Genomic DNA, 20615 nt, shown 5'->3' with positions numbered 1-20615 from the left:
ATTTAACCACCTCTTAGCTTGGTCTTTTACAGCAAATGAAAACAGTAATAATTTGTAGACATCCTGATCTACTTCCTTATCATGTACTGTGTCAGCAATTTGTAAGAACTGTGCTAGAAACTCAGTAGGTTCTTCCTGTGGAAGACTGAAATACTGGCAATTTTGCTGCACCATGATGATGAGCTGAGGATTCAACTCAAAACTACTGACTCTGATGGAGGATATACAGATACTACTCCCATATGAAGCAGTAGTGAGGTTAGCATATGACCCCAGAGTCTTTCTGAACTGTTCATTTCCACTTAAGTCCATGATGGAGAAAGGGAGATGATGGGGATTTATTTTATTTATTTTATTATATTTACTTATAAAAAAATTTTCAAAAAAATAAAATAAAATAAATAAATAAACTAAAATAAATAAAAAAGATTTAAAAATATTTTATGAGGGTTTTTGAAAAAGTTAGGTGAGAGAAAGTGGTTAGGATGTTTTTGAAAAAGATATGATTTTAAAAATCTTAAAAGGATATGATTTGAAAAATTTTGACCAAGTCAACCCAAGGGATTCGAAAATGATGAAAAATTAAAGGAAAAGATATTTTTTATTTTTGAATTTTATGAGGAAAGAGAAAAACACACAAAAGACACAAGACTTAAAATTTTTAGATCTAATGCTCCTTGTTTTTCAAAAATTTTAGAGGAAAAATACCAAGGAACACCAAACTTAAAAATTTTAAGATCAAAATACAAAGAAGACTCAAGAACACCTTGAAGACTCACAAGAACAACAAGAACAAAATTCAAAGACTCAAGAACACAAAAAAGAACATCAAACTTTAAACTTTTAGAAAACTAAAAATAAATTTTCAAAAATTAAAGAAAAATAACAAGAGAACACCAAACTTAAAATTTGGCACAAGATTTAATCAAAGAAAAATTATTTTTGAAAAAAGTTTTAAAAGGAAGATACCCAATTACCAATAATACAAACACAACGCTCTAGCCAACTGAGCTATAAATTTAACGTGTTTTGAAAAGGTATTTTTAATATATATAATTTTTTTGAAAACTAATAATTTGAAAATACACAAGAAAAATAAGAAAAGACACAAAATAAGACAAACTAAAGATCAAATAAGAAAAATAGCAAGAACAACTTGAAGATCAAGCAAGAACAATGAACACAAACTCGAAAATTTAAAGGAAAATAAAAACATGCAATTGATACCAAACTTAAGATATAAAACAAAACTCAAACAAAAGACTCAAAGAAAAATTAAAAACTAATGAAGAAAAATAATATTTTTGAAAGATTTTTAAAAAGAATAATAAAAGATGCAATCCTAGTGACTCTAAACCAAAAAGACAAATTTTTTCCTAATCTAAGTAACAAGATAAACCGTCAATTGTTCAAACTCGAACAATTCCCGGCAACGGCGCCAAAACTTGGTGCATAAAAATTACAATCACACTTTACAATTTCGCATAAATAACCAGCAAGTGCACTGGGTCGTCCAAGTAATACCTTACGTGAGTAAGGGTCGATCCCACAGAGATTGTCGGCTTGAAGCAAGCTATGGTTATCTTATTATTCTTAGTCAGGATATCAATAGTGGTTCTTAGTTTTAATTGTGAAAAGTGAAAGAGCATGAAATGAATACTTGTTACGCAGTAATGGAGAATGGGTTGGAGTTTTGGAGATGCTCTGTCCTTTGAATTTCTGCTTTCCTACTATCTTCTTCTTCACGCACGCAGGTCTCCTTCCATGGCAAGCTGTATGTTGGTGGATCACCGTTGTCAATGGCTACCAGCCGTTCTCTCAGTGAAAATGGTCCATGTACATGGCTAATCATCTGTTGGTTCTCACTAATGTTGGAATAGGATCCATTGATCCTTTTACGTCTGTCACCACGCCCAGCATTCATGAGTTTGAAGCTCGTCACAGTCATCCCTTCCCAAATCCTACTCAGAATACTACAGACAAGGTTTAGATTTTCTGCATCTCAGGAATGCTGCCAATTGATTCTAGCTTATACCACGAAGACTCTAATCTCACATATTTGAATGCTCTGTTGTCAAGAGAGGCAGTCAAACTCGTGAGCCAGGAACCCAAGAGACATACATTCAATCTAAGGTAGAACGGAAGTGGTTGTCAGGCACGCGTTCATAGGTTGAGAATGGTGATGAGTGTCAAGAATCATCACATTCATCATGTTGAAGTGCGAATGAATATCTTAGAATAGAAACATGCGTGATTGAATAGAAAACAGGCATAATTGCATTAATTCATCAAGACACAGCAGAGCTCCTCACCCTCAACTATGGGGTTTAGAGACTCATGCCGTCAAAGGTACAAATTCAGATGTAAAAATTTCATGAGGTACAAAATAAATCTCTAAAAGTAGTTTTTATACTCAACTAGTAACCTAGGTTTACAGAAAATGAGTAAACTAAGATAGATAGTGCAGAAATCCACTTCTGGGGCCCACTTGGTGTGTGCTGGGGCTGAGCATTGAAACTTTCATGTGCATAGGCTATTCTTGGAGTTAAACATCAGTTTGTAACTTGTTTTTGGCGTTTAACTCTAGTTTGTAACTTGTTTCTGGTGTTTAACGCCAGAATATGGCAGAAAGCTGGCATTGAACACCAGTTTGCGTCATCTAAACTTGGGAAAAGTATGGACTATTATCTATTGCTGGAAAGCCCAGGATGTCTACTTTCTAACATAATTGAGAGCGCACCATTTGGACTCCTGTAGCTCCAAAAATTCCATTTCGAGTGCAGGGAGGTCAGAATCCAACAGCATCAGCAGTCCTTTGTCAGCCTCTGAATCAAATTTTTGCTCAGGTCCCTTAATTTCAGCCAGAAAATACCTGAAATCACAGAAAAACACACAAACTCATAGTAGAGTCTAGAAATGTGAATTTTACTTAAAAACTAATAAAAATATACTAAAAACTAACTAGATCCTACTAAAAACTATCTAAAAACAATGCCAAAAAGCGTATAAATTATCCGCTCATCAAGGGTGCCACCCAACTATTGGCACCCAAGGAGGGATGAAAGTGAAGATGTGGAATTGTCGGGGTTTTGGGAAACCCCTGACAGTTCACAACATTAAAGGGATTTCTAGATCTCATTCCCCCGAGGTATTATTTCTTTGTGAGACAAAAAATAGTACCTTGACAGTGGAGAGAGTGTTAAGGAGGGAAGGCTACAAATTTTTTTTTACAGTTGATCCAATGGGACTGTCTGGAGGATTAGAAATGGCTTGGAAGGATGAAGTGCGGGTGCACATAGTGGAACATGACCAGTTCTTTGTGTATTTTTTCATAGAGGACCAGCAAGAGGATTTAAAATGGGAAATTGTAGGAGTTTACTTGCACACAGATGAGACAAATAGAGGATTTCAATTTACAAAACTATTACAGATATTAGAAGGAAGGAGTGAAACGCTAGTAATAATAGGAGACTTCAATGCAATTAAAAATCAAGAGGAAAAGGAGGGAGGAAGACAAAAATCCAGCACTTCAATACAACAGTTTCAGGATTTCATCAATGAGGGAAGGCTAGTTGACATTGGTTATGAGGGAGATAAATACATTTGGAGCAATCGTCAATTTGGAGAGAATCATATAAAGGAGAGATTGGACAGAGCTCTTGTTACAAATGAGTGGAAAGGTGAATTTCTAGCAACCACTCTTGCACACTTATCTGATTCCAATTCAGACCATAAGGTCATTCTTCTCAACACGGGTGGTGAAGAAAGGAGGGTAAAAAGGAGGTTCAGATTTCAGAAACGATGGTGTGAAAATGAAGAGGTGATTAGTTTAATCAAACAGGCATGGATAATAGATATTCAGAGGTCTCCAATGTTTAAGCTAGCTAGAAAGCTAAAGTATTGTAGACATTCAATTGTACAATGGCAGCAGCACTCTGAATCTAATTCAAGGAAGAAAATTCAGATTCTCAAAAATCAGATAGAATCTGAAATGCAGAAAGGAGTTCAGGCAGATGGAAATGCTATCCGAATCTTAGAAACTGAACTAGAGGATGCATTGGAGGAAGAATAGCGGTATTGGAGGGAGAAGTCTAGGGTGCAATGGCTCAACTGGGGCGATAGAAATACTAAATTTTTTCATTCCAAGTTTCAAACAAGGAACGGGAAAAATAGAATAAAGGAGTTAGAGGACGAGGAGGGAAATATGGCAAAGGAACCGGCAGAAATAGCGGAAGTTGCATAGAAATACTTTGAAAATCTATTCACAACAAGTTGTCCTTGAGGCCCGACTACAGAATTGGATGGATTTCGCCAAAAAAATGCAGCCACTAATAGAATGCTGTGTAGGCCAGTGACTGAAGAGGAAATTAAAACAGCAGTCTTCTCCATCAACTCTTTTTCGGCTCCGGGAGATGATGGATTCATAGCAAAAAATTTTCAATTCTTTTGGAGTACAATAAAGGGAGATGTGACAGCAGCTGTTAGAAGCTTTTTCTACAGAGGTAAAATTTTGAAAGCTTTTAATCATACTCACATATGTCTCATACCTAAGGTGCCAGCCACTAATTCTATGAAACAAGTCAGACCGATTAGTCTTAGTTCTGTTTTCTATAAGATTATATCTAAAATTCTAGTGCACAGACATCAATCAGTTATGAATAGACTAATCAGTGACTCTCAAAGTACTTTTATAAAGGGCAGATTGATTAGTGATAATGTCCTAATTGCACACAAATTCATGCATTTTCTCAAAAATAAAAGGCATGGAGATTATGATTTGGCATTAAAGCTAGATATGAGCAAGGCTTATGATAGGGTGGAATGGAGTTTTGTTTGGAAGGTGATGAAGAAGCTAGGTTTCTGTGATCGATGGATGAAGTGGATTGAGGAACTTGTGACGACGGTATCTTACTCTGTTACTGTGGATGGACAACCTCATGGTTATTTCAAACCATGTAGTGGATTACGACAAGGTGATCCCCTATCTCCCAACCTATTTTTATTTTGCGCAGAGGGACTCTCCCATCTGCTCCACGGAGAAGAATAGAGGCTGAAAATTTCTGGTTTGAGACTCATTCAGAGGTGTCCGACAATCAATCATCTTTTTTTTGCAGACGATTCAATTCTTTTTAGCAAAGCTTCAGAAGTAAAGTGTCAGAGATTGCTACAGGTTCTACAGACTTACGAAGAACTTAGTGGCCAAAAGGTAAACTTAGACAAATCATCAGTCTTCTTTAGTAATAACACACCAATTTCAGTCCAAGACCATTTGGTGGAGATTCTCCTTGTCCCTCATGTTGGCAATCAAAACAAATATTTGGGTTTACCGGCAGTGGTTCAGAGATCAAAGAAAGCGGCATTTAACTACATTAAAGATAGGGTGTGTCAGAAGCTAAGCCACTGGAAGAGGGCTCTATTATCTTCTAGTGGACGTGAAGTGCTTATTAAGGTGGTGGCAACCGCGATAACCATATACACACTAAGTTGCTTCAAGTTACCGGAGACACTAGTTGAAGAGATTCAGAGAGCCATACTCCAGTTTTGGTGGGGGCAGAAAAGATCAGAAAATAGGATGTAGTGGATTGGATGGAAGATTTCTTGCAGACCAAAAATACAAGGGGGACTAAACTTTAAAGATTTGAAGGCTTTTAATCTTGCCATGCTCGCAAAGCAAGGTTGGAGGTTAATTTTCAGACCTAATTCTCTCATCAGTAAAGTATTAAAGAGCAAATATTATAGATATTCAAGCTTTCTAAGAGTAGAGGTTGGTAATAACTCATCATGGGGTTGGAGGAGTATTATCGAGGGAAGAAAGATGCTAGAAAAAAGTATACTATGGAAAGTAGGAAGGGGATTTAACATCAGAATTTGAGAAGACTCATAGGTGAAGGATTATGTTTTAATTACTCCTATTACTAACACTGCAATGACTGCTAATCTAGAATGGGTCTCACAATTACAGCATTCAAACAGAACATGGAACCAGAATTTAATTCAGTCCAATTTCAATCCAGAAATAGCTACAGCAATAATCAACACTCCAATTCATGAGACAGAGGATAGAGTTACCTGGATGCTGGAGAAATGAGGCGGCTTCACTGTTGCTTCAGGATACAAAATAGCCTTTAACTTCTACCACCCACCAACTGAATACCTGCCAGAACAATGCAAAAGAAAGGACTTATGGAGGAGCATATGGAAAAATAATTGTCAACTGAAAATAAAAAAATTTTCTCTGGAAACTGATGCATGGAGGACTCCCTGTGAAAGAAAGGTTGAACGCTCGAATACAATCCATCAAACCCTGGTGCTCAAAATACAATCGGTCACAAGAAAGTGTTTTTCATTGTTTCTGGGAGTGCTCAGATGTGACTGAAGCTTGGAAATGTTCAAATCTGCCATAACAGATTCAAGCTCGAGAACCATGGAAGTGATGGATTCAGCTGGAAGAAGAACTGAGAATGGAGGAAAATTCGAATGAAAAAAGAGCAGTAGCAGCAAACTTTTTATGGCAAATATGGTTAGCAAGAAATGCCTGGATATTTGAAGGTAAAATCACCCCTTCAACAACTATGGTAGAGATGGCCAGAAGAAGTGTGCGTGAGAGAAGATGAGACTCTTGAGTTTTTACTTTACCTCTTAAGTTTCCTTATGCTTAAGTTATTTTATTAAAGTTGGAACTTTCTATTCTCTTTATTACAATTCTATCTGTAGTCCAAATTAGACCAATTTTCAGTAATGAAATTGTATAACTTTGATATATATATATATATATATATAAAAACAATTACTTTACGATAAATCTCGTTATATTGTTGCTTTTGATTGGAAGCTCGTGGTTACAGTCCAAAGTGGTACAAAATGATATCCATGGTCTACAATGTACAAAAAAGCAAAAGATATGACTGAAAGTCTCTGAAACCTACTCCTCTTCTTTTTTGACCCCTCCCCCTCCCACCAATAAAAAATATAGCAATGAAATGAAATAAAGGTTTGGGTATTTAATGTGAATCCATAATATAACAAATTTAAATTTATGCAACCTTATTTATTTCATTTATAATTTTACCTTATGGCATACGAGAGCAATCTTTATTGAATGGAAATGCCATGTTGCCAACCAACATCTTCAATCATAGTGTCTTTTTTCATCTTTGTTGCAGCCTTTTCGAGTTTTTGGGATAGAAATATATAGTACCTCAATACCTTTAATGAATCGTAATATACTAACATGTCCAGTGGCAAAATAAGATGATTATTTTAGAATTTTTAAATTAAATAATAGAAAAAATTTCCATTATTTTTTGTGTAAATAAAACCAAAGGGACTAGCCTTTTTTTTTCAGTTTTTTTTCGCTCAATACAAACTGCGGCAGAAGGTTTCATACCTTTGAAAGTAGTGAAGATTTCATAAATTTCACACAGATAAATTTCAAGGTTGACTTGTTTTACTAAAAGAATTCATAAAGCAACCTTAAAATGAAAGTAACTTTTTTTTTTTGAAAAAAAATACAATATTTTTTTACAATAAAAATTTGGTTTTAAAATAAAAAGTTTTGTGCAAAACTTATAATTTGTATATTTATTCTTTACTTAATAATGTTTAGCAATTCTGCAATAATAATAAAAATAGAAGTCAAGGTATCATTTCACTGCAAGTGAGTAGCGCAAGCGAGATCGTAATGGATTATACTTCTAGCTTACTTAATCAAAGGTCTTGAATTAATTAATACATTGAGTAAGCATTTACTTTAAAACTTGAAATAAATAAAAAATTACTTGTAAAGTGGTTCTATTCAATTCAAACTGAGTTGTCTTCTGTTATTGGAGCTAATAATTACGAACGGGAAATTGATGAAGATCACAAAGTAGGTACCTTATTTCTTTATTATATCAAGTTTATTTGAACCTAAGAAACAAGAAAATAATTCTCGTGAAAATACTTTTACCCTTTTCAAGTACTGTAATCAAGTCGAATTAGATCAATTGAATTTTAATGATAATATATTCCAAAATTTAGTTGTATATATGGTATAATAGTAGAGTAGTTCTTGAAGAATTTATTGGTATAATTATTAATTACTATGTCTAAGTTCAAATTGAAGATGACTCATCTAAATTCAAAAATTGAATTGATCATCAAATCGATAGAATTAAAGATTAGGGTAAAACACGTTGATAAACTAAACCCATTATAATATTACATAAAAAATTTTAGAAATTGTTTATTATTCTATTTTAAATTTATAAATTTATAAAAATATAGATTTTTAAAATTTAAATTAAAATACAAAAATTGAACGTCTATTCTTATTGATTTTAATTTTTTTTATATTTTATTTAAACTTAAACAGAGAGTATTTTTTTATTGACATTTATGTTTTAAAGTTAATATTTCTATATTAACTTAAAAGTAGTAAATGTTAATAATGTAGTAAATCGAATCAAGCTGATTCGATTTACTGTATATGTGCCGTGAAGTAGTAAATTGAATTAACTAGATTTAATTTAGTAATAATTTATTGATTTCATAATTTGAATCAAGACTAATTCGAATTTAATAAATTTAATTTATATAGAGTTCTAGTGCACTATGTAATTTGAATCAGATTGATTCAATTTAGGATTATAATGCATAATTTAAATTCAATGAATTCGATTTATACAGAGTTATGCACAAGGACATATACGAAACCTTATTTGAAATTGATTAATTGCTGGAAAATTTAATCGATTTGACCAATTTATTGATTTTTAGACTAATTTTTTTAGTTTTTAATTGATTTAGTCACAGCCAATTTTTATCTTGAATCAGACTATTACGTTTTTCAATTGATAAATTACCAATTATCTTTTGTTTCGGTCAAAGAAGAAGGAATAATTTCTCTTTGGAAAAACAAATACATAAATAAAACTAATACTAACAAAATAAAATATAAAATGAAAAAAAAATGGGGTAAAGGAGCTTGTTGTTTAAATTATTGCACAACACGAGTTCACATATGTCGGAATTAAAATCCTTCCTTCCATATTTGCATGACACAGGAGCCTTTTTTTTTCCCTTTCAAATGGTGGTCTACATGAAAGGAAATTATAGCTCCTTTTCTAGTTATATATATACTTTTGAATCCAAAAATATATAATAAAGATTTGAAAGTGATAGGTATAGAGAGGATGACATTATTGTTGAGACAATGAATTCATTACACATACGTGAACCTATAAATTTACCCTACATACAACACAATTTGATGCAATAATAATAGTGTAGTTTTGGTTAATCTGTGATCATTTAGCACCTAATAATAATAATGAAGAACAAGGAAATTTATGTGTGATGATTGCTAGAATTGAATCCCAACATGTTAGAATTATGAGTCATGCTACAAAGCTACACCGTGTTCTTTATAAATTAATTTCTCTTTTGAATCTGCAAAGATGATATAGCATTTTCAAATCACATTCACATTCACATGAGGCCAACTAATTTTTAGTTTAGTCTCAAAATTATTAGATGCTTACCTTATAAACAAATAAAAATTGTTTTTTAGATAGTGGGTATGAAAATTAAATACCTATTTAGTTTGTATTTTTATTTTTATTTTTATATTTTTAGAATTTATGAAAAATTATAAAAATCATAAAATTTTATTTTCTATGTTCACTCCTTTTATAAAAAAATACAACCCAAGCATACCATAAGTGTCTATTTGGCAACACTTGAATTACATTTTATTAGTGCAAAAATATTTTACATTAACACTTAACAGTATATTCAATTTTTTTTTAGATTTTGGTCCATCTATGATTATCTTAATGTTTTAATTTTATGTGTGTGAACAATTGGGTAAGAGAGCTTGTTAATGAACAGAGTTTGTGTTTATTTTGCAACTAATAATGTTTATTTCATAAAGGCAGGCCAAGCATGTCTTGTACCAATAAGTGACCTAAGTGATTATATCCTCTTCAAGGAAATTATAAATAATTAAGATTAGGAGGGGACCAAAATATGATTAAGGCTCCAGAAAATAATGAATTTAAATAAAGGCTACATTCTATTATTCTTCCCCCTTTTTTTGAATCCATTGGGGGCCACCTTGGTATAATCACGTTAAAAGTAGTCACATTTTTATTTTATATATTTATCTATTTATCTTTTTTACTTTGCTTTGAAATTTCAAAATATCACCTTTCTCTCACTCATATAAATCTGAAGAAGGAGAGGAATCATGGGTCATGGCAACCAAAGCAAAATAAATAAAAATAAATAAATAAAGGGTGTGTTTGGGGTTTTGCAATAAAGAATACAAGAGAAAAAGGAAAAGGAGCATGTTATGCTATGCTACCCTATCTTAGCGTTATAGAGAGTCATCACTATAACTTTTTCTTTGTGTGATTCACTGTGAAAACAATAACACAAATGAAAATACTTTGCTCTCTTCCTCCAACTCTCTCATACTTTCAGTTCTCTTTGTTCATGCAAGATCCAAAGACTGATTCCAACACAATAATAAGGTATGTATTTACCTCCTTATTAGATTTCTCATCATCTATCTCTTGTCCCTTTCTCACACCCCATTTTGATCATTTTACCTTATATGTATTACATTTTATTTTTTTGAAAAAAAATTCGGTAGAATTAAGTTTTTGGAAAAATGTGAACTTTTATAAGCTTGGCTTGGACATTCATCACATTTATGACATTATTCCTCTAAGGTCTAAAAGTATATATATAGTACATCATAATTCTATAGTCTAGACTACTTTATTTGGCTTTCTTAACGTTGTGTGGAGTAAGTGTAAGATAATTTGCATATATATGATGTTTATGATGTGATGAATTTGACCAAGCTCACAAACTCACCCTAAGCTAAGGTAGGTGAATAATTTCATTATAGGCGGATAGACTTTTTCAAACACTATGAACCTAAATTTGGTATTTCCAAGTTGGCAAAAAGGATCTTAACTCTTAGCACCATACGCTAAGAACAAAACTAGTAAACTAAACTCATTTTGTTTTTCTTCCAAATTGGATAAATAGCCTTTTTTTTTTTTTCTCAAAATTTTGATATCAAAAGAACAAAAAAAAAAATCAAATATGAAAAATCCAACATCATCTCCACAAAAAGAATTATTAGTACATAATATCCAATTCATTTCGCATTGTAGAAAGCCGTGGTATCAACGTGCAATGGAGGTCACTAGTCTATGGAAAATAATGTCCAAATCAACAAACAATACTAATTCAGTTTTATGGAAGACAACAACATCAATGCTATCAAAATCGCATCAAGTTCCGACATCATCCACCACCAATAGCAATAACTACAACAAGAATAAACTAAGAAAATGCTCATCCCTTAAAGTGGCAACCTCGTTTACAAGAGTGTGCCTTTGTGCGCCTATATACTCCTACAACGAAGCCTTTAGAGCGGATCGTGTTGTTGCCCCTAGAAGAAGTTACAGCTATCCAAGATCGTCGTCCTCCAAGCCGTTACATAGCGCTCGAGACCGGATTTCGCATAGCGCGAGGATTAGTACCGACGGAAGGAAGGTGTTTAGGGGTAAATCATTAACAGATGATGTTCTTATGAGGAGGTTTGTGATTGAGGAGGAAGCAATGATGCAAGTTAGGAGAAGGAACCAAATGGAAGTAATTAGGAGGAGGAGTATGTTGAGGAGAAAGAAGCTTGGGCCTAGTCCACTTAGTAGAATGGTTATGGCACAAGATCATTGATATTATTAGAATTTGGAACACTTGTTTGTTTAGTTCAATGTTGGTCCAGCCCAACTATGATAGTGTCCAATCCAATTGGTAAATTCTTTCTTTCTTTTCTTTAATTGGCCTTTTTAGTTTCATTCAATGAACATCCCTCACCTCATGTGAGCAAGTTGCCATTACTTTGGCTATATCTGCTAGTTACAAAAAAAAAAAAAAAAAAAATTGTGACACCCCATTTTAAATGGTTTAATTTAATAACATTGTTATATATTAGCAAAAGCTTTTAACTAATTCAGCTCAAATAATTGTGGTTTTTGCGAATTATTTATAATTAAAAGTTTGAAGTCGAGACCACTAATGATAGTTTTATACATAATTTTTTTTATCACTACTATCAATATCGATATTACATTTTCCAAAGCTAAGTCTTAACTACTTAAGTCAACAAACACACCCAACTAACTGCTATGCAGTGTCTTGTTAATTTGCTTAAAAGACACTCTAATCAAAATGGCACAATTCATAAATAAAACTTGTACACCAAGGATAGTGGTTATCTAATTTGTATTGGAAAAAAAAAAGAGCCTTGGTTAGGTTTGTTTTTGTGACTAGTAAATTAAATGTGACTTTGATCACACACGCATGCTTCATTTTTTTACTTATAAATGCAACTACCCTATGAGCTTTTTCATTTGAATCTCTCCCAAATCTAATAAAATTGACTTCTCTCTACCATAAAGTATATAAAGCTTCTTTTAAGTAATTCAATTCTCACGATTTTACAATTTTATACTAGAGTGAATATTAAATTAGAACATAATTCTTTATGCTAAAATGGGATAATAAGTTGTGTAAATATATACAACACTAGCAATGAAATATGAACTCAAAGATCTAGTTGTGACTTGTGAATCTCCAAGCTTAGTAACTTAAATTGAAACATGAATTAAGTGGTTGCAACTATTTTTTTTTTCTATTGTTTTGCTAGATTGAGAAGGTGAAGGGTGTTGAGAGTTGTTAATCAATCCTGTCCATTTAGTAGGGTTTATATAATGAGTTAGACTCTATATTAGTAATGTTGGTATATATAATTATTCGCTCTATATTAGTAATTTTACCAGTGCTTGATTTAGACTCTAGTATTAAAAGTTTGACTAATTTAGTTTCAAAAGTTACGCTTATACCGATCCTAATATTAGCAATTTAGTAATTAATAAATATCAATTAAATATATAATGGAGCTATTACCTTCAAAGTTGATTATTTTATTTCCAATAGCATGCAATTAAATTAATAAAACTATGAACTTACTAAAAATAACAGAACAATAAGAATATCAAATTAAAAGACACCTGAAAGATCCAAAGCAAGACATGGAGTAATTAGTCGCAATAATTGAATTTTTCTTGTTCTGTGAATTGAACAAAGTTGAAAAGGATTAGTTTGTTATCTAAATACATCAGCTATCGTTTTAGCACCTTTGTGATTTGACATTTGTGCTTCAACACAATGTTGATTATAGAGACAGCATAACACCATTGATGACGTGTGGCTGAAGGATAATATGAGTTACCAACCAAATCATGTTTTATTGGTAATTATACAAAGAGAAAAAGAGAGAGGACTTTTCAAGTTTTATCATCGTGATCATCATAATTATAGACACTAATAATATATCACTACAAAAATAAATTATTAGAATATCCATCAATTTTAGCTACCAACAACATCATTTATTAATAACAATTGATTAGTTTTTTTATACTAAATAAAAAATTGATTGCTAAATCGGTAGCTAATTTTTAATTTATCGACTGTCACCAAAATCATTTTAATTGGTCACTATTAAAAAAAATCTCAGATCCTAACATATTCAAACTGTGATGTTAATGGTTTGATGAACCAGAAGAGAGAGAAGAAGAGAGTGAAAGTTGAGAGAGGGAGAAAAATAAGCTCATCTTAATAATTTTTAAATGAATGAAGATAGAAAATTAAAAAAATGTTTGATGATTCACTTTATGTATTCCTGATGTACTCCTAGTATAATTAATTACCATCAACATTAAACTAAAAAAAATAATCTAAGTAATACCCTTGCGCAAGTTAGAATTGTATAAATCTAACTATCCTAGTTTGAAAGCATTGATAGAGTTTTAGTAAGAAAATCAACAAGTTGGTCTTTGGAACGAACCGGCATAAGATGAATGAGATCAGATAAATATTTTTCACGAACAATGTGGCAGTTCACTTCAATGTGCTTGGTTCTTTCATGAAAGATGGAATTATTGGTAATGTGAATGGCTGGTTGTCACAGAATAGAGTGATAGACTTTTAAAACAACAAACCAATTAAATCCATTAAGAAAGATAACCAACTGCTTCACAAGTGGCAAACAGCAAGAGACCTGTATTTAACTTTTGCAGAGGACTTGGCAACAGTGGTATGCTTCTTACTCTTCCTGCTAACAAAAGAGTTCACAAGCATGAAACAATAATCGGAAACGGAGTGACGAGTATCGGCCCAGGTAGCCCAATCAATATTGACAAATTCGGTGAGAAGAATATACCAGTTGCAGGTCTGACTTTTGAATATGGAGTATGCGAAAAGCAGCATGTAGATGAAAAGTAATTACACAGTCCAAAAACTGGCTCAAACGTCCTACAGCATAAGATATATCGGGTCTAGTATTTGTGAGGTAAAGTCGGCTGATGAGCTATCTGTAAGTAGTGTTGTCTGTTAAAATGGTACCTGACTCCTTCGAGAGTTTCTGACTATAATCAAATGGAGTGGAGAGAGGCTTGCAATCTAGATAACCAAAATCTTTGAGAAGGTACATGGCGTACTTCCGTTAATAAATGTGAATTCAAGAGTTAGAGCTTGTTACTTCCATTCCCAAGAAGTACTTGAGATTACTAAGATCCTTTATTTTAAATTTGTCATCCGAAATTTGCTTGATGGAATTGATTTTGCCAATGTCATCCCCGGTTAAAACAAGTCGTCTACATATACTAGGAAGGCAGTGAAGCTTTTGGATTGTCTATTGATGAAGAGGGAATGATCGTAAAAAAACTGCTTATAACCAGCATGAACAAGAAGAGTCTGAGTGAGCTTAACGTTTCATTGTCTGCTTGCTTACTTAAGCCCATGTAAAGACTTTTGCAATTGACAAACTAAACCTGGATGTGACATAGCCTAACCGGGTGGTATTCTCATATAAAATTTTGTCCAAATCTCCGTGAAGGAAGGCAATATTGACGTCCAGCTGTGTCAAATGTCATTTTTTGCTGTTGCTAATGCTAACACTACTCTCTTAGAGTAGTCATTTTGATAACTGGACTAAAAGTATCACCATAACACACTCTTTGCACTTGAGTGAATCTTTTTGCAATTATCCTGATTTTGTATCTTTCTATGATGCCATCGAGATTGAATTTTACTCGAAAAATTCATTTGCAACCCACAACCTTCTTGCCTTTTGGAAGTTCAGTGAGATACCAAGTTCTGTTCAGATCTAGAGTTGCCAATTCAACTTGTATTGTCTTTCTCCAATATTCATGTGTAGCCGCTTTCTCATAAGTGCTAGGTTTTGAATTTAAGATGATGGCTAGAGAAAGAGACTTATATTTTGGGGTTAGTTTATCATATGACAAGTGTTGTGAGATAGGATATAAAGAGTTAGAGTTGGCAAAGTTGCTAGAGTGAGTTGTGTGGGTTATCATACAATGGTAGTCCTTCAAATAAGCGGGCAGTTTCTTGACTCTTTCAGATTTTCTAGTGATGCAGTGACGTCGTAGTTTTATGATGCAAGTACATTGTTAGTGTGTGGTGTGGTAATAGGTGCAATGGTGTGTGAAAAAATTGGTGAATGCATTGAACTTGAGAAATGTTCATTTAAATCTATGAGTGTGGTATGTGTGGGTGATTGCAAATAATGTGTGGATGGTCTATCATATTGAAAAAGAATCAATGTATTGTAGAATACGAGTGGATGTTGTAGCAATATCAATGCTAGTGGAATGTGAAAATGGAAAATGAGTTTCATAGAAGGTTACATTTTTAGATACAAAATTTTCTTTTAATTTTAAATCAATAAGTCGAAAACCCTTTGTTTCAAATTTAAAATTGAGAAAAGTTGTTTTCCTGACTCTTGGGTCTAATTTTATTCTTGAATTTGTTAATGTGGAGGCATATATAAGAGAACCAAATACTTTTAAATATAAAAGGTTAGGTAAGTTACCATACAAAAGCTTATAAGGACTAACATTATCCAGTTTAGTGCTGAGTAGCCTATTAATTAAGTGAATAGTGTGAACAACTATGTATTACCAAAAACAATGTGAAATTTCTTATTAAAATAACATTGCTCTAGCAACACCTAAAATGTACTAGTATTTTCGCTCTATAATCCCATTTTGCTATGGTATTTCTATACAAGAAGTTTAGTATAAAATGCCAGTTGATGCAAAAAAGAATTTTAGAGTGAATTCTAGCACATTGTCAGTCCTTATACACTTAACTTATTTTTCAAATTGTACTCTAACAAAATTCACAAAATTAATAACCAATTGCATTACCTCATATTTGATTTTTCATAAAAAAAAATCTAAATGAATTTTTTCTTGTCATCCACCACAGTCAAAAAGTACCTATGTCTTTTATTAGAAGGGACAGAAATGGGACCTCAAATATCCATATGAACTAAGTCAAAATAATCTTTTATTTCAGTTGTACTAAGATCAAAAGATAATTTCTTTTATTTTACAAAATGACATGAGTCATAAGAAAGTTTTGAAGCAATACAATCTATAAAAGGATATGATTTTTTCAGTAAAATCAGTTTATGCATGGGTATGTGTCCTAATATAAGATGTCAAATATTGTGCTCATTGTGTGAAGGCGTTGTATGATGGGTAGTAGTCGTAGTTACCGCCAATGAAAAGCTTGCTTTGTTGGAGGAGGGAGAAAGTGAGAAAATTCTGATTTTCTACTCATTGTATATAATCCTTCTCTACACTTAACAATTCCAATCATCTTCGATGTGGATCGATCTCGTATCTCATAACACTTATCATCGATTAACAGTTGACAATATAAATTTGAGGTTAATTTTGACACAAAAATCAGTTTGAAATAAAAAAAAGGGAATGTACAAAATATGTTTTAGAAAAAAAATTTAGAGAATGTGATTTATGCCAATGATGGAGTTGACAGTAGTGGACCCATTTGGCAATATCACATTAATTAGAGCAATATTTTAAAAGCTTGCAAAATCTTTTAAGTTGAAAGTCAAATAATATGTTGCACCAGAGTCAATGACCCATAGCGCAGATTTTGGAGTGATAATACTCATAATTCTTGCATTAAGATATAATGTATGATTTTACCTCGAGTGGAGGTCTGAATGGAATTAGTCAAAATTTGGTTTGCATTATGAGGTTTTTATTGCACACTTTTGTCTTTGATCAACTCTAACAAGGCAAATCTTTATTCTGGAGTGAACTCATATCTTGATGTTCTAATGTTCTCTTGAAGACAATTGAGCTTTTGTCACTAAGTATACTATCATGCTCCTCAGTGATCACATGATTGATTGTGGTGTTATGTTGTTGCTGTTGTTGAAAATGAAAAGAGTACCCATGCTTCTTATAGCACACATCTTCTTTGTGACCTTGCTTATTGCAATGAGAGCATGCCATTATAGCTCCACGACCTCTACTACCTAAATTTTTTTAGGATGGATAAAATAAGGGTTTGATTGATCTTGAATCGGACTTGTGTTGCTCTTCGATATTTGAGATTGAAGAATCAGACTTGTGTTGCTTTGTTGAAATACCTACTTATTGTTTCTCCTAACCTATAAATTCTAACTTGAAGCGTGCGATTCTTTTTATGATGAGATAGTATTATTAAAAACATAATTACTTGCTTATGTATACTTACACGACATTCATCTCTTAATCCACTTTGAACTTTTAGTAACTCAAACAATCTTCCTAATGCATCTACGCTCATTCTTAATTCCCAAATACAATTTCTATCCCCCCCTCCTATTATGCGGTTTAATACATTCTGTCTTAAGGGATTAGTATTAATTTCTTTATTCCTAATCAACAAATGTCCTCTTTTCCTATTTCTCAAATACAAAAATGCAAACATCAAAATTAATATCGTAACTGCTTCAAGCTCAGCCTGAATCATAAAATAAAAAAAGAAATCATCTAAATTGTTCAGAGCGGTTCAATGATTCCATTATTCTCTAATCAACACATAAAAAATAACTTATATAATTAACACATACTAAAAATTACCAGCAACAATAAGAACAACAACCATTAGAACAACAACAACAGAACTCATTAATTATTTTAATTTTTAGTTCAAACTAATAGCAAGAGACAAATTCAATACAATTTTTTCACATTTTTTTATTATGAACAAAATACATCAACATATTAAAATTTAAAATAATTTTTTATTCATTCATTCACACTATCATTGTAAAGATTTAAGATTCTGTAAAAGACAAGAATGTAGCTCTTCTTCTTATATGATTTTCAGATTGAAAAATCATAAAAAAACAAAAAAATAAAGACAAAGCAGAACAAAATTCTTTTGAATAGAAAAATAAAAACAAAAATAAGAAGCAATAAGGGGAGAGGCAGAGTAATACCTGATTATGTGACTGATAAAGAGAAGAATAGGCTTCCGAAAATTGTAACAAGAATAAGCAATAATTGACTGTTGAAATGTTGTTATTAAACTAATTACACAAAAAATGAAAAAAATAGAAGAAGACACAAAATCAGAAAAGAGAAGAAGATAAAAAAACCAAGAAAAGAATCAGAAAAAATAAAAAAGATACAGAATCTGAAAGAGAAAAGAAGATACAGAATCAGAAACAGAAGAAGAAGAAAGAGATATAGAAACAGAAAGCAAGAAGAAGATATTACTACGAAAGAAGTGAAAGAAGAGGAAGAACAGAACGAAGTAGAAGACAACGACAAAAAGAGCAAGAAGAAGACGAAGAATAGAAAGAGAGGGTAAGAAGAAGAGAGCACTTGAAAACGACGATGCAGAAAAGTTTAGGTTAGAGTTTTTCACAAGATAATACAAAGGGGTAATAGTTGAATAATGAAAAATATCTATGGATAAAAAGAAGAAAATTTTCCATTAAAAATTCAGTGTCCACCTTCCTAATTCTGTGTTCATCAGTGTCCTTCATTTAGAAGTGGACACAAAAACAAAAAGTATCCCAGAAACACAGTGTCTAATGTCCATGTCTCTCTATCCAAACACATTTTACATATATATTGTCCATATTCTTTTGTCATGTCCACAAAAACAAACGCAGCCTTAATGTTATTATTAACTTAGTTATATTATTTTGCATATATATCATTACTGGTGATCTTAATCATATTGTTTCAATGCAATATGTGTAGTCGAAGTCGTTGGATCGCGATGCGACATTGGCGGATACGTTCAAGTATACCCACACTTGGAAGAAGAACAAAGAAAGATTTGCTGATCAGCGATCCCAAAATCATTATGTGATTAAACATCTAATCTTGTGATATAAAATTAGAGATTAACTGTATAGCTGTCATACTAATCATTATAACATGTGTCACACAGGAGTCCTATACGCAGAAACTAAAGGCCGCGACTCAGCAATTTCAGCAAAGTGGGGGAGGACGTCGATAGCTCTGTTGCTTCAGTCGTTGATCCTGATGCGGTTTAGCGCGAGATCGCCTCAGCGTCGTACAAAAACCGCAGATATAGGTTGGGGTCGTTTTTCGCCAACAGCCTCCGCACCTACACGTTAAAGCCATCATCCGCCTCTGTCACCAATCAAGCCGTCAACCCGAGGAAGGCATTGATTTGAGGCTACAGGTGCAAGAGTTCACCTGCAGCCTTCACCGGTAGGCTCAAGAGCTGACCGATTACCAGGAGATATATTAGGAGATCCTCGCACGCGTGACAGACACGGATGACCTCGGGCAAGAGTGGAGGGAGCAACTAAAGCGGCTTCAGCAGATGGAGGCTCAAATGGATGTGTACCAGGCTCATATGCGCGTCGTTAGCATCATCCCTGATGGTGGTAGCGCCGCTGCTGGTGGCAGCAGTGCTGCTAGTGGCACACAGACAGCACTGCCTTCTGCGCCACCTCAGCAAGACCACGGGAACGATGACTACCTGGATCTTTAGTGATTAGGGTTTCGTTTTATCGTTTCATTGTTTTATTTGATTTATTAGATTTTTAATTTATTTGAACATTTAATATTTAATATTACATCATTGGTTTCTATTATTTATAAATTGATCATTAATTGTGTGAAAAACAAATTTAAATAAAAAATTAAAATTAAAAAAATTGCGTCACAATTTTTTTTAAAAAACAAAAATTAACATTACCATCGGATTTACTGAAGGAATAATCCGATGGTAATAGTGCGAAAAATAACATATTGTGGGGCCAACATTACTGCCAAAAAACTCGCCGGTAACCAAATATTTTTTCAGGCATGTAATCCCTTGCAGACTCCGATGGTAATTATCGTCGGACGAAAAAAATTCGACGGTAACCATTTACCGGCAAAATTTATATCGTCTGATTCCTTCCGACAATATCCGTATTTTTTCTTGTTGTTATATATGTGAAATTTAGTTAAAATTTATAATTAAAAAAGCAGCAATAGCAACTGATTTAGCGACCGATTTTAAAATTTTGAAGTAGTGACAAAAAAATTAGCAACTGACATATTGGTCGCCATTTAGCGACTGAATACCCCAACGACCGATTTAGCAACCGAAATATGAGTCGTTATTTAACAACCGATCTTATTAGCGACCAAAATTATTTAGTATGGGTTAAGTGGCTTAAAAAACGGTCG

General features: G+C 32.8%; 1 protein-coding gene across 1 annotated transcript; it reads left to right on the top strand.

Annotated features, from left to right (window-relative positions):
- The first annotated feature begins 10283 nt into the window (after nt 1-10283).
- On the top strand, nt 10284-11911 carry LOC130957977 (uncharacterized). The gene is made up of 2 exons (XM_057884847.1): nt 10284-10514; nt 11169-11911. The coding sequence occupies exons 1-2, from the start codon at nt 10420-10422 to the stop codon at nt 11734-11736; spliced, it is 663 nt and encodes a 220-aa protein (XP_057740830.1). The 5' UTR covers nt 10284-10419; the 3' UTR covers nt 11737-11911.
- The last annotated feature ends 8704 nt before the right edge of the window (nt 11912-20615 follow it).

The sequence above is a fragment of the Arachis stenosperma genome, chromosome 10 (assembly GCF_014773155.1).
Source record: "Arachis stenosperma cultivar V10309 chromosome 10, arast.V10309.gnm1.PFL2, whole genome shotgun sequence".
Classification (NCBI taxonomy): domain Eukaryota; kingdom Viridiplantae; phylum Streptophyta; class Magnoliopsida; order Fabales; family Fabaceae; genus Arachis; species Arachis stenosperma.
Note: the sequence above shows the minus strand (reverse complement) of the source record. Positions and strands in the feature narration are given on the sequence as shown.

Coding starts and splice junctions, on each gene's coding strand:
- LOC130957977 (XM_057884847.1), top strand. CDS start 10,420: ATGAAAATACTTTGCTCTCTTCCTCCAACTCTCTCATACTTTCAGTTC. Junction 10,515..11,168: donor GATTCCAACACAATAATAAG/GTATGTATTTAC, acceptor TTCGCATTGTAG/AAAGCCGTGGTATCAACGTG.